This window comes from Pteropus alecto, unplaced genomic scaffold (assembly GCF_000325575.1).
Source record: "Pteropus alecto unplaced genomic scaffold, ASM32557v1 scaffold101, whole genome shotgun sequence".
NCBI lineage: Eukaryota > Metazoa > Chordata > Mammalia > Chiroptera > Pteropodidae > Pteropus > Pteropus alecto.
The window spans coordinates 18337982-18351940 of NW_006432945.1; the positions used below are offsets into that span (position 1 = coordinate 18337982).

Here is a 13959-nt window from a genome sequence, read left to right on the forward strand (position 1 = left end):
AGATGAGTGAGAACCGGAAAGGCCCCTCGTCCACCCTTTTGGGGCAGAAGCTGCCCGTGGCCGGCGACGTTTGCAGGGGACGGTGAGCCGAGCTCCCCCGCGCGGCTCTGTGGGGCGAGGCGCCTCGGGCGTGCAGGCGCCACACGCCACCGTCCTGGTCCCATTATGCCATCCTCCCCGCTGCTCTCCAGGGGCCCCGGGACGCAGACCCTGATTGGCGCCTCCAGCCACCTATTGTTTCCTGCTTTCTCCCACTGCAGAGTCTTGACACTGTCTCCTCCGGAAGACCCTGCCACATCTATTGTCCTGGCAGACTTTCCCACCGCCCCGGGACCGCGCGCTCAGTTGCTTATTGTGGCGGTGTTGGCTCAGCCTCAAGGACAGAGACCTTGAGCCAGCTGACAAGGTGGCTTGTGTCACTACTTCTAAGGCCACAAGCCATGCTTTTGGTTCCCAATACTTTTGAATGCCCTCCTTCAGGCGAGTGGTGAGAAAATGGTCTCCCAGACTCCCAGGAGCACACTGCCCCGACAGACAGCCTTGGCTGGGGGCCAGGGCCTGTCTCCGCGCCGGGATGGCCTGTTACCAAGTCAACATGGCAGGGATGAACGCTGCTGTGCTGCCCCCTGGCGGCGAGGGTGGAACCGAGCGACACACAGACCGGCCTTGCTACGAGCCGCCCGAAGACCCTCTCCCGCCCCCTGAACCAGAGGGTTCGTGCGCCTGCTGGACGCTAAGTTTGGGCAGGGCTGATGGAGAGGTGGCCCGGTCCGGTCCATAGTCGCCTGCCGTCCAGGCGGAGAGCGGCTCTGATTTCGTATTTTGGCGGGGGCGAGAACAGTCCACGCCAGCCGGCCCGCAGTTGGCATTAGGGTCTCCGTGGGTTCTGTCTCCGGCCTCTCACTTCACGGTCTGTGGCGCGGAGGCTTTGAGAAGCTGCCTCTGTGGCCGTCAGGGCTCTGGGTGACCATTCGGACCTCAGTCTTTGCAAACGCACCCTCGGCTCTGGTCCGTTCCGTAGTGTCCTGGTGGGGTCTCCCCTCCTGGGTCCCGAAGCACTCGCCCTGGGGCGGCACTGGCTTTGCAGAGGCTGCCATACTCTGCGGTACCCCTGTGCCTGGACAGCCGTGTCGTCAGCCCGGCGGGTGGATGGGGATGACCCGGTGTCTAGCATCTGGTGTCTAGAAGATGAGCGGTCAGTGGTGGGAGAGGTTGGAGGAAGCCATGGGAGTTGATGGGTGAAAAAGTCAGGGGTGTCGATACGGATAAGACAGGTAAGCTTAGTTGACCCCTTGATGTTTACTTTGATGCACAGAGTGAGAAGGCATGTCCCCCGCACCGTGCCAGACAAATCCCTGTGGGCAGGTTCCACGAGGGCCCTGGAGCAAGGCCGTTGCAGCTGGTTCCATTACGTCGTCAGGTCCACAGCCGGAACGACCGAAAAGCTGACCGCCGGCTGCACTGATCACGACCTTGGTCCTGAGCTGCTTGCCCCACCCCCTCTCTCCATGCCCCTTTATTCAGCCCCAGTTCTCCCAGTCTCTGACGTTATAATTCATCATCCTTTTTAAAAAACTTAATTTCTCTCGTTTCACATTCAGCTTTTCTCCTCCACCACCTCTGCCACCGCCACCGTCATCGTGATCACCATTGTATTGGTTACCATTTTACTGAGGATTCACCTTGTGCCGAGCACTGTGCTGGGCAGTTTTAACGCACTAGTTCAATCAGCCCTTACTGGGACTCTGCGAGGTGGGTCCTCTGTGACTCCCATTTTTGTCGATGAGGAAACCGGTGCCCCCATAGCCTGACCAAGATCACACAGCTCGTAAGTGGTGGGCTGGGGACTGGGATCTATGTTTATTTGATGTCACCGTATTACCTCCTTGTCCTACTATTTCCACAACTACTTGTCCTGCTATGTCCCTCGGTCCGGCCCCATTGGCCTGCATTTCTGCGTAAACCTTGAAAACAGTGACCCGCCCCTGTTGGGGTTCCCCCAGGCAATGGGGTTCCAGCAAGAACTGTCTTGTTTGCCAATCTTTTCAGAGTCAGAGTAGACTCTTGCATGATGATGGGTCAAAAGTGACTCCTGGACACTGTTCGTTCTTAACCTAACTCTGCAGAGGACATGCCTTTTCCAGGGGTGACTTCGGACCCTTTGGGGCCTGGGAGCCGAGGAACTTGAAAGGAACAACTTGGTTCCTAAGTCTTCTGCTTGTCACCTCCATGTGGCAGCAGAGTCTCAGGACCTCCTGCACAGGCTGGGTGTATGTATGTTTCCAAAAGGAGACGGATATTTGTGGGGTAGGGGAGATGGAGAGTTCGTTGGTTGTAGCTGGTGTGTTGTGTGTACGTGTTGTGTGTGTGTCCATATAGAATCTCTTTGGCCTTAACTGTTTTATGTATAGATAATACACATACATCACACGGCAAGGCTGTGTCACGTCGAAACAGCCTGGAGGCCCGGCGTTAGGTGCTGGCACAGGGGACCTCTCCGGTTGACAGGTGTGGCGTGAGGCCACGTGGGGCGTGGAGACTCGCCCACCCCAGGCTCTAGGTTCTCCGTGTCACACGGATCCACTTAAGGGAGGGGGACAGGAGCCCGGGAAAGACGGTGGCCCCTCCGGGTCCTTTCCTTCCTCGTCCTCCGTGGCGCCTGGTCCTGGCAGGGGGGCCGGAGGCCGCTCACAGGAAGCACCGCCCCTGGCAGTGTCTCCCCCGCATGGGGGCGGGGTGCACCCTGCCTGCTCCTTCCCGCTCCTTCCCCTTCAGTGCCGCCCCCGGGACTGGGGTCACATCCCCCTGCCAGGCCAGGGGGAGCCCCTTCGTGCCTTCCGGCTCACCCTGCACGCCTGGACGCGTGCTGCTGCGGCCGTCTGCTGGGGACCAAGGCCTTGAGGACAGCGCAGCCTCGTTTCTCCTGGCCCTGCCCGGGCTGTGCCCGTGCGTGAGCCCGCTCTGCGGGGGACGAGCCGCACAGGGGGACGAGGACCCAGCCCGGGAGCTTTGGGGGGTTTATCTTGGGTGTGTGTGTTGAGAGTTGCTATGTAAGCCTGGGTGGCTGGACGTTCTGGAAGCCTCACCTGGCTTTGCAGGGCACAGCCAGCATGCCAGGCTCCGCAGCCGGACCGGGGTCTCATTAGCATTCAGAGGGGGCCGGGGCCGGGGTGGGGGAGGGGGGCCACCGCGGGCCTCGGGAAGAGACAGGCTGCGTTTTAATTACGACCTGGACGTCTGAACAAATCCTTTCTCTGCTCGTCTGAGCCTCAGAGAAAACAACTTGTGGGAGGTGTGCGCTCGGCAGCTGGGTCCACAGTGGTGCCTGTCCAGCTGTGTGCACATCTGGTACACAGGTGGCGGCCCAGCCGCCTTTCCTCCGAATCACTTTGGGGTTGGGGATGGGGGACAGAGCCAAGGCAGCCGGGTGACCTGGTCCTTCTTCTGGGGAGGGAACTGATGGGGAGGGCGGAGACCAGCGGGCCCGCCCCTGTCCCCTCCTTGGTCCCCCCCTCGGTCCCCACAGACCACGGCCATTTCAGGATTCGAGCTCCGGCCCCTCCCGCCACTTCCTCCAGCTGCTCCCGCGCCCACCCTGAGCCTCCCCTCTCCAGCGCAGGGACGTTTGGGAGTCAGGGACGACATTAAGAAGGGAGGAGAGGGGGGAGATCACCAACGGGGTGAGAGTTAGGCAAGCGCAGATGCCGCCACCTGCGGCTGCCCCCCTGGGAGCAGCAGCCCAGGCCGTGTGACAGTCTGCTCTGGGGAAGGGTCGGGGGAGCGTAGGACAAAGGGCCTTTGCCCGGCCCCTGAAAAGCATCCACCAGTTCGCTCAGGCTGGAAACAGTGACAGGGCCGGGGAACTGGGCTGGGCCCCCAGCACAGGGAGGGGGTGACGGCGGCCGGTGGAGGCACTGGGTGCCCTGAGGCTCAGACACCGTGGGGGCAGCTGGAGAAGGGGGGAGGGCGGGGCAGAGGCTGCTGGGATCTGGGGTCCTGTGTTCGGGGCCTGCCTTGTGCGTGGCGAAGGAGCCAGGCCGGCGCCGTGGACTGTCTGCCAGTCTCCCCCACTTCCCAAGCGGAGACGCAGAGGGAAGGCACGGCGGGCTGGTTCTCAGGCGCCCCCGGTGGCCAGGGCGGGCTGGCGTGGTGGCCCCGGCCTGGGCTGAGGGAGCTGGCCCAGCCCTTCACCCCCGTGCTGTGCTGGACGCCCGGCAGGCTGGCCCCCGCCCGAGGCCAACCCCAGGCCCTTCCCGGAGCCCCGAGCCCCGAGCGGCAGCGGCCTCCCCTCCGCTCGTGCCCACCTGGATGCGCCGCCGCCTTGGGACCCCGGCGCGACGCCCCCACTCTCTGCCCGCTCCCTCTCCGCCCTCTGGGCAGCCTCCGGCGGTGACAGACGTGCACGTGTGCAGGCCCAGGCTGGGACCCGCAGCATCGCCTGGCACGGACCGTGGCCTCGCGTGCTCGACGTCGAGGCGTCGGGCATGGCCTGTGTCGCCCTCGCTCCGTCTCCCGCGGGTGCATCTCCATGGTCGACGCCGCCTGCGTGTTTGCGTGTCTGTGAGTGTGTTTGCTGTCCTTCTCGCTAGCACGTGGGCTCCGCGGGCTCGGGGACTTCGCTTTGTGTAATTTTGTGCCCACTCCTGTGCCGGACACACAGCAGACGCTCGGCGGGGGCTCGCGTGTGCACACGTGCTGCAGGGAGCGGGTCCCGCACCCCTCCTCCCATCAGACACCGGTGCGGCGTCATGCGCAGGGCGCTTCCGAATGCACGAGGGAACGCGTGGCGAGGGGACGAGCACGTGGCCGTGTGGCCGGGCTTCGCCATGGGCGGCCGCCCGCTGCCCTCCTGGCTGCCGCCGCAGGGCCCAGCTCCTCGTTTATTCCCGTTTCCTGTGCTCGTCTCCCTGTGGGAGTTGGGGGGTGGGGGGTCCGTGCCCCTCGCCGCATCCCCTCCGCACGCCGTCTGACCTTCCCATGTTCGTCGACCCCTCTGGCACCTGGCGACAAACACAGGGAGGTTTTCTTTCTCCTGGCGCTACTGCTTTAGAATAGAAGGTAACTCTCTGTTTTGGAAATGGAAGCCGGATGCCGCGGTGAGTGGAGACAGACGTATTTTTGGGGTGCGTCGTCTCTGTGCTTATGCCGAATGCTTCGCCGAGCGCAGTTACGTCCTCGTGAGGCAACTTGAAAAACAAAAACAGACGTAGATCAGCTATAAATGTGAGTCCTTCACCCACGGCCTGGGCCGTTCCTGACCTGGGCCAATGACAGTCCCCTTGGCCTGGACCTACTGTGCGTCAGCTCCCCTTCACATATGTAGTCGACCTACTGTGTGTCAGCTCCCCTTCGCACGTGTGGTCTCGCCCCGCTCGGGGAAGAGATCCTTCGGATTTAAAGACTGCCCTGTCCCAAGCCTCCTCGCCCCGGTTCTTGGCGTCCTTCTGCTGTTCGTGTGGCGGGGGGTGGGGACCTGGGCCCTGGATGGCAGTCTCTCACAGACCCTCCTCCCCTCTGTCCCCTGCTGCCAGGCTGTTTGCTGTCAAATGCGGGGGCTGCTTCGAGGCCATCGCGCCCAACGAGTTTGTGATGCGCGCCCAGAAGACCGTGTACCACCTGGGCTGCTTCTGCTGCTGCGTCTGCGAGCGGCAGCTTCAGAAGGGCGACGAGTTCGTTCTGAAGGACGGGCAGCTGCTGTGCAGAGGGGACTACGAGAAGGAGCGGGAGCTGCTCAGCCTGGTGAGCCCGGCGGCCTCGGACTCAGGTGAGCGCCCGGGGGGGGCGGGGTGTGGAGCGGGGTGGCGGAGGGGGCGTGACAGTCTTCAATGCCTTCTCCAGGAAGGCCAGCGGGGCAGCCCGGCTCCACGGAGGGTGGCTCTGTGCTCCTCAGCAGGGTCCTTTGTGTGCTGGGAGCTACCTCTCACTAGGCAGGCGTTGCCGTGATGTGCTGCGTAACAAAGCGCCCCACATTCTGTGGTAGACCACCAGAGACGCTTGTGCACATGATCACAGTCTGGGGTGCCGGGAGTGACTCCGCTTCAGGCCGAAGGTCTTTGGGTCACCTGGGCTCTGCTGCTCTCAGCTGAGCTCGGCTCCGGGCGGTGGCCAAGTCCACGTCTGCTCCGTGTGGGTCATTCTGGGGCCCAGGCTCGAGGGGCAGCATCTTCCCCTGGCGGCGGCAAAGGCACAAGGAGGTGGCCCCAACCCCACAAGCACACGTCAAGCCTCCGCCCACTCCCCGTCTGCTAAGGCAGCTTACTTAAAGCTCTGAGCCCGTGTCCAGGGCATGGATGCACCTGCGTGCGGCACGGGCCCTGCCAGGGTGTAGGCACGTGACACTGTCGGAGGGAGGGATGAAAGGGACCCATCACTGGCTGCTTCGGCCTCGTTCCCTCATCCGAACCGAGCTCCAGGGCCCCGCGCGGCCCACCCAGGCCCTGTAGGCGCGTCGTGGTCCTCCCGCAGAAAGCTGCAGAACCCTTGGACTCCCCCAGGGCTTTGGTGTGGTGGCGATCGGAACGCCAGCGTGACCTTAGGAAGACACGCACACCCAGAGGGCCATGCGAGAGGACTCGCCCGGGGTCCACGTGACCCCAACGCCTGGTTGGGCCTCCTGGGCCCTCGATTGCATGGGGCTGGATCACTGAGGTCTCAGGGCCACGACGAGGGGAGAAGGGTCACTATTCGGCCTAGAAAAGTGAAGACCAAAGAAGACAGAATTGTTGCCTTGCAGGGGTTGGATCAGACCTATTTTTCTCTAACTTCGGAATTCAGAGCAGCGTTAGGATTCAGTCATTCGATTATTCGACGAAATCGCCGTAGGCAGAACGGGGAAGCGGAACAGTCCGACTCGACGCGGGGAGTGTCCAAGCGTCCTTTGAAGTGTCCTACGAACGAAGAGACACCGTGTGAGGCACGCCCCACCTGCCGAAGCCGCCGCTGCCGAGCTGGCGGGGGAGGGTGCTTCCAGACCGATGTCCCTCTCGGCTCTAAAAATCTATCGTCGTCTCTGCCCCTTTCGATGAGATGACGTTAAAGTCGCAGTCAGAATCAAATGCGCTGTCCGGACCACTCATTCTGCTAGTTACAGTAATCTTCCCTGTCCGGCTTCGTCAAAGGCTTTGTGTGCCAAGTGAGGGGACAAGCTCCGAGTGGACAAGGCTGTCGCTTTCCGCCCCTTTGGCTGCTTAGCAAAGCTTAGTGTGCTGGCAGGAGAGGAAGTGACGGGTGACGGAGCCCGGAGTTCAGCCAGGTCTTCTGGGAAGGGCGTCCACCTGGCAGTGACGTCCACAGGAAGCGGACGGTTCGAGGGTCTGTCGCGGGACACACGCGGTCCCTCCTCTCGTTTCTGTCCCGAGCACTTCACGTGTTACAGGCATTGGGTGCATGTTTGTCGCGTGAATGACTGAATGGCCTGTCACCTTGGACGCTTTTATCAGTGACTCGGAGGAAGACGCAGAAGGCAGGTTTATTCGATTTGCAGATGACATGAACCCGGCAGGGGACACTGGGGTGGTGGCTCAATGTCCCAGGAGAGTTCGACGAGCTGATGGAACGGCACAGAGTCGGCAGGATGACACGTAACCATTGGCTTCCAAACTCCAAAGGCGGCCGTGTGGTTTAGGGCCTGTTTGGATGGAACGTCACATGCAACGCAGTAGCAGCCAGAAGGAACTCTGCCCGCTCAGAACAGTGACGTCCCTAACACGTGGTTAGCGTTCCATCGTTGTTTTTATTTTTTATTTTTTGCCCCGATCAGAGCACATTTGGGATATTGGCCTAATGGCGAATGATGTGTTTTAGGGGGTCACCAGCCAACTAGGGAGAGTCTCGAGGGGAAGGACGAGCTCATTAAATGATAAATAGCTAAAGAAACTCAGCGTATTTAGCTTTATAAAAGTAAAGCTGAAGGAGAAACGAAAGTCACACCCCTGAGGTCAAACCGCGCACGGGGTGAAGGGGCAGACTTTGGTTCAGTATAAAGCAGAACTGTGTCCCACAAGGGGGCAGCCCGGCTGCCCGGAGCTTGTCCTTCCTGTCGGAGCTCCAGGCCAATGCCGGTGACCTCCAGGGCTGGTTTTCTGACGCCGGCCGTTCCGACACACAGAAGCAGGGGACACATCCACGCGAAGGCGGGGCTCCCGATGCTGTGCCTGGCGTGCGGTCGGCACTCGGCATTGGCTCCTGTGTGGATAACTTGACTTTGTCCCGTTCGCATCAGCCTCCGGGGTCCTTAGCCGAGAGCCACCAGCCTCCAGCGGGACTGTCTTCTCCCTGGAGCTGGTGCGACGTCCCCTCACGCACACTGGAGCTGGTGAGTCCTTCTGCCTCCTTCGCTTTCCTGAGGATGTTGCGACGTGCTCGCTCTTCTCCTCGGAGCCAGGTTCATTGCTGCTGGGGTTTACACGCTGGTTTTTATTTCCTTCTAAAATCTTGCCACTGATGTTTTTATTCTTATTATTCATTACGGAAGTATTTCCTTCAACCTATCTTGGAAGTCTTCCTGTTCGCCCATAAATTAGAACAGAGAGGCAGTGAGCCGTGACCTTGCCCGTTCTGGAAAATGCCTGGCTGAACTGTGGGATTTTCTTGTCAGGCCATAGTCATGAATTTCAAAATGCAAGATAGAAAAGGGAAAGTCAGCAGGGGATCTGGCGGGGGGGGGCGGGGGGGGTCTCATCCTCGTGTTGTCGTGCGAAGGGCTTGGGGTCTGATGTCTGTCGGCCTTGCGTTCGCGTCCTGCCCCACGCTCGCGGGCAGTGCGACCTTGGGGAAGTTACTTCCCGTCTCCAGGGCCGTGCTTCCTAATCAGTAAAAACTGGGTTAAAATTCTCCCCGTGTGGTTTGCTGTAGGAAGGCAAAGTGGCCGTGTATCAAGGGCCCGAACTTGGTTGACGCCCAGTAAGCGGCCCGTGCGTGACCGCATCCCTGGCAGCGGCCGGCGTGCGTCTGAGTAGCTCACGCTCTCGAGCGTCAGACCCAAAGACCCGCCGTTTCCGAAACGCCTCACCTCTGTCTTGGCTCTTCCGTTTTAGACGCTTCTGGATAGCTGACCGGAGGGCGTCTCGGGGTGGTACAGAGGGACAGGCCTGGCATTTTGGGCGGTCACGGTGCAGGAGCTGGAAATGGGCCGATTCACGCCTGCGTGTCTCGGAGGTGGTCCCCAGCCTCCCGACGCAGCTGGCGTTGCACCCCGAAAGCTGGTGGGGGAGGCCTGGCGCAGGCGGCCCGCCCTGCGGTCACTTCCAGGCTCGATAGGAGCTTCGGGCTGGACCGGGACGGATGTGCTGGGCTTCGCTGCCCTTCTTTCGCAGACTGGGAAACCGAGGCTCACGGTGGGTTTGGTTCCCACTTCAGCCCCTTCGCGTGCCCCAGCGCCTTCTCGTTCCTGAGCACGACGTTCTCTGGAGCACAGTCTCCTGGGGGTGGGTCTCCCCGTGCCTCTGGGTTGGAGGGCGGCGGCGCATCCCCCCCGAATGAATCGCTGTTGGAGGGGATCACACTCCTCTCCTGACACTGAACCCGACAGTCCCCGCTGGTGGGCGCGTCGTGTCCCCGGAGAGGCCCGTCGGCGTGGCTCCGTTACAGGCCGCGATGTCTTTATGTCCTTCCCGACGGCCCCTTCCCAGCCCTCAATTCCACAGACGTCCCCTACAGAGCCGTGTGCAGTCAGGCTCTGCGCGGGATGCTGGGCTTCGCTGCAGGGAAAGGCGGACGGAAACGTGCGTGAATACCGAGGAACGCGCGAGGAAGACACGTCGGAGCCGGCCGCCTGACCTCGGGGCCAGCGGGGCCAGCTTCGTGCTATGAAGGGGCGGGGAGCTGGGGAGAGGGACGCGGCCTACAGACCCGTCTCCTTATCCTTTCTTTTAAGAAACAAAGGGGCAGGCCCTTAACAACAGCAACAACAACAAAAACACCTTGAATAGGGGTTAAAATACTCTGATAAACGTTATAGTTGTTAAGAAATCTATTTGAATCATATTTTATGTTTTCCTTGAAAGCAGTTTTGTCGGAGGACCCTCCTCTACAACACCATATTCTAGAAAATGTTAACTGCAGCTGGGTAACCAACACTTTTTTTTTATCATGACCTAATATACGCATCCGTACGTGTACGTATCAGATAAAAGTGACAGCACGTAGATGGACTCCGTGCTCGCCCTAGGCGTGGACTTTTTCTAGTCTGTTCATTTCTTAATTCTGGTCTTAGCCCATTCTGTGAATTTGATAACCCACTGGCAGATGATGCCTCGACGTTTGGAAACCACAGCTTCAAAGGACGATTACTTACAAACTTAGCCCCAAGTTCTGGAATTGGTATAAATTCTTCAAATTTCAAGCCAGTAAACAGATTTCAGCTTTCCACATGTATCGGACAGTGTCGGCTGCCCAGAATAAGACCAAAGACACAGAGGTTATCATTTGGCCCCAAAACCCTGGCACAGCGCCCCACACGGAGTAAACACGCAGCGATCGTCATCGTCCTCTTAGAAGGAGACACGCAGAGCGTGCATTCTTATGTCGTGACTCGCACGCACGAAGGTCCTGGTGGACGTTCTCTGATTTATGAATCTGGCGTCCCTGGGTGGTAGGCGAGAGGCAGATGTAAGTGCCTGAGCCTTTCGGGTCGTTTTCAAAATCAGCTTGTGTCTCTTGTTAGCATCATGGCCATGAAACAGACAGCTGGGGTGGTTCGCTGCTCTCCTTCTGAGGCTGGGCACTTCTTGTGTGTTCTGAACCTCTGTCTTCTCGTGTGTTTGTTTTGTCTTCCTATGATGGACGGAGAAATAAGGACACAGGATACTTGAGCGAGGGATAAGCCAGAATAAGAACTTAAGTCTACCAATTACAGACTCAGGACACTTGATAGTCTTTGCTGTAACTGTGAGTCGGGGAGAATTTGTCTTCGGCGCTTGAGAAGTCGCAGGCAGTGTACGGATTCAGACAAGGCGTATCTCTTTTCCATGGACTGTAATTTACTGTTGGATATGTGCTCACACTTAAAAATTTTGATAAAAGCCATCATTCAAAATCAGCGCAGTCGCTCCAGAGCTGCTTTCATCTGTAACTCTGAGCTGTGTGCGTTCATTTCTCTTGCACGATCTCTGTGAGATAAAAGAATTGGTCGAATGGACAGTGGGCCATTGTGATTTGTGCGTGATGAGGATGAAGTGGACGGTTACAGAACCCTAACTCTGCACAACGCGTTGCCGTCAGCACTTGCCGTGAATTCGCTCGCTACCCTTCACATCGAGCTGATGAGCGAGGCGGTCTCCTGATTATTCCCAGTCTACAGGTCAGGAAGATGAGCTTGGACAAATCAGCAGTGTGCTGAAGGTCCTACAGCCAGTCATTCAAAGAGCCAGCGACCAAACTCGGGCGGTGCAGCCACGGAGCCTCCTTCACGAAGCCCTGCGTGGTGTCGCCTGGCGGTAGAAATGCCCCCGTGTGTGACAAAAGACCTCGCGGTGCGATCTTCCGTTTCGCTGCCCGCCCTCCGTGCTGTGCGGGAGGGCTCCCGCCCCTCCGTAGGACACGGTACTCAGAGACCCCAAATGAAGACTGTTTTCACAGATAATTAAAGCAAGAAAAACAAGGTGACTTGAGCCGTTGATATTTCCTTTCGAATCGGTCACCGGCGTACCTTCTGGCCTGATGCCGCTGCATTTCTCTCGGGCAGCCCCCGTGAGGACGCAGGCGGCTTCGGGCAGCGTGCGTGTGCACGTGGAAACGCTCCGAAAGCATGCGTGAGGTGCCGTTATTGGTTTTTGGGCTTTCGTTTGTTTGTTTGTTTACAATCACCTAACAGACTTGTGTTCTGCTCCCGTGATTTATGGGATGGTAGCAGGAAAAACGAGTTGACCTTTTGGTCCCGACGAGAGGCACCAGCCATGCTCGTTAATTAAATGAATAAACGTACAACAGTGGAGGAATCGGGACCCGTCTGAACTCCTGACAGGCTGGCCCGTGATGTTCCGCCGCTCACCTGTCACCGGCCCTCCTCTCAGGAGAAATGCACTTCGACGTGCGTGTCCGGGGGCGGTGATGACGTCTGTCTGTCCGTCTTTACGTCGGGTCCTCTCTGGGTCCAGTGGCAGCGTGGCTGGTGAATGTTAGGAGTGAGGTGTCCGTCTAGGCAGAGCCAACCGTGGCTTTGACCTTTCACTCCCTGAGTGCGATGACCAGAGACCCCCTTTCCTCTACTAAGGAGCGGTAAAGATGGGGAGGAGGGCGGGGAGGAGGGCGGGGAGGAGGCCCCTTTTCTCGTGCTGCCCTCCCAGCCACGCCCGCCGGCGCCTAGCTTTCCAACCAGGGGGTTTCAGGACGGATCCGAGGCGTGTTAGCATGCTGAGGAAGAGGGGGATCATCTGCCATGTCGCCCTGTGCCCTGGTGGCAGCGACCGAGGAAGACCCCAGTGTTCAGTGTACTGAGGATTTGGCGGCAAACCAGCTTACGGCTTCCTCCGAGCGTCTGGATTCCTGGCACTGTGAAAGTGTGTGGGAAAGTGTGTCGTCTAAGAACTGCTGGGTTCTCAGCGGGCCGCATCCGGGTTTACACGCTGGGAGCCAGAGGCTCGCCGTCTTCTCTCGGTGACTCTGGGCGGGATTGGGGTTGCAGGCGCATGCGTGCCCTCGGCGTGGTCGCTGGGCCAAGCTGGCGTTCGAGGTGGGCGTGCAGGCCTGTCTTCTGAGGAGTCCGTGAGGGCGAGAAAGCAGTGGGCACTAACTCCACATCCTTTCCATGCACAGAAATTTGCTGAGCGCCTGTGTCAGCCAAGGACCGGGTTTGGGACATGGTGGGGAGATGCAGAAGTGTATGAGGTTTGACTGGCGAGCAAACGTTTTTGAATGCTGACTATGCTCGGGCCCATTGGGGTGAGAACTCTGCTGTCACGAGCTCATATTTTCATTGGACGGAGACGGTCGATAACAAAATAAATAGATAAACGGGATCGATTATATCCTCACGTGAGGGTTGCCCTTCAGAGTAGTCACCCTTTGAACTTGCGTGCATATTTAAGAAAGTGCTTCGGACTCCTGCGGAACGGGCCTTGAGGGTTCGATGGGTCTGGGGACGTCCAATGGGAAGCTGAGCTTGACAAGCGCTGCTCCAGAGCAGGCGAGGCTTGGGGTGTGCACCTGGGGTCCCTCGTCAGCTGCTTCTCCTGGTTGCAGAGCTTTGGAGCTGCAGCAGGGAGATTCTGGAATCAGAACTGAATGTCGCTTTTTTCTCAGTGAGCAGGGTGGTGAGATTTAGTGAACAAAAGTCCAGTTAAATTTGAATTTCCGGTAGATGACTCATGCAACATAAACATTATCGTTTACTGGAAATGCACATTTCACCGTGCGTTTTTCTGTCAGATACGGTGCGAATCTGGTGGTGGAGGGGGCTTGGCAGGGAACGACAGAAGCGATTGGTCCTAGAGTGTGCAAGGGTGTGTAGATAGTGGTTGATTGATTGATGAGAGATTAGAGACAATGTCACTTTGTCCCCAAATACCCAAGTTCCCATTTCCCTTTTATACCGGCCTAGCCCCAGCCAAGCACGTGGAGGCCCCTCTCTCTGGTGGAGGCAGGCGGGATGGGACTGTCGCCTCACCTCAGCAACTTCCTCCTGCCTGTGGCTCACAGCCACACCTCAAGGAGGCCCTCAGGGGTCTCTAGCCCCTCTCAGGGCCCAGCCAGTGGGCCAAACTGTGCCATCAAGTCCGGCCAAAGCCTCCTGGGCCAGGCCAATCACCCACGGCGGTGGGTTCCAGGTGCCCAAGGTAGTGGGTGCCAAGGGCGAGCGGCAGTGGGTGTGGGGCGCCCGACGCGGTGGGCGCCGGGTGCGCGACGCCGTGGGTGCGCGCGGGGTGTGTGATGCGGTGGATGCGGGGCGCGGAACATGGTTGGTGCGGGGCACGTGACGCGGTGGGTACACAGGGTGTGAGGCCGTGGGTGTGGAGCATGAGA

At 59.3% G+C, this 13959-nt stretch overlaps 1 protein-coding gene across 1 annotated transcript in view; it reads left to right on the forward strand.

The window, feature by feature from the left end:
* LMX1A (LIM homeobox transcription factor 1 alpha) overlaps positions 1-13959 on the forward strand; it is a 106942-nt gene that overhangs the window by 68023 nt on the left and 24960 nt on the right. Inside the window, exon 4 of the mRNA XM_006907837.1 lies at positions 5532-5764. Within this exon, the coding sequence (XP_006907899.1) occupies positions 5532-5764 (233 nt within the window). The remainder of the gene's footprint in view (positions 1-5531; positions 5765-13959) is intronic.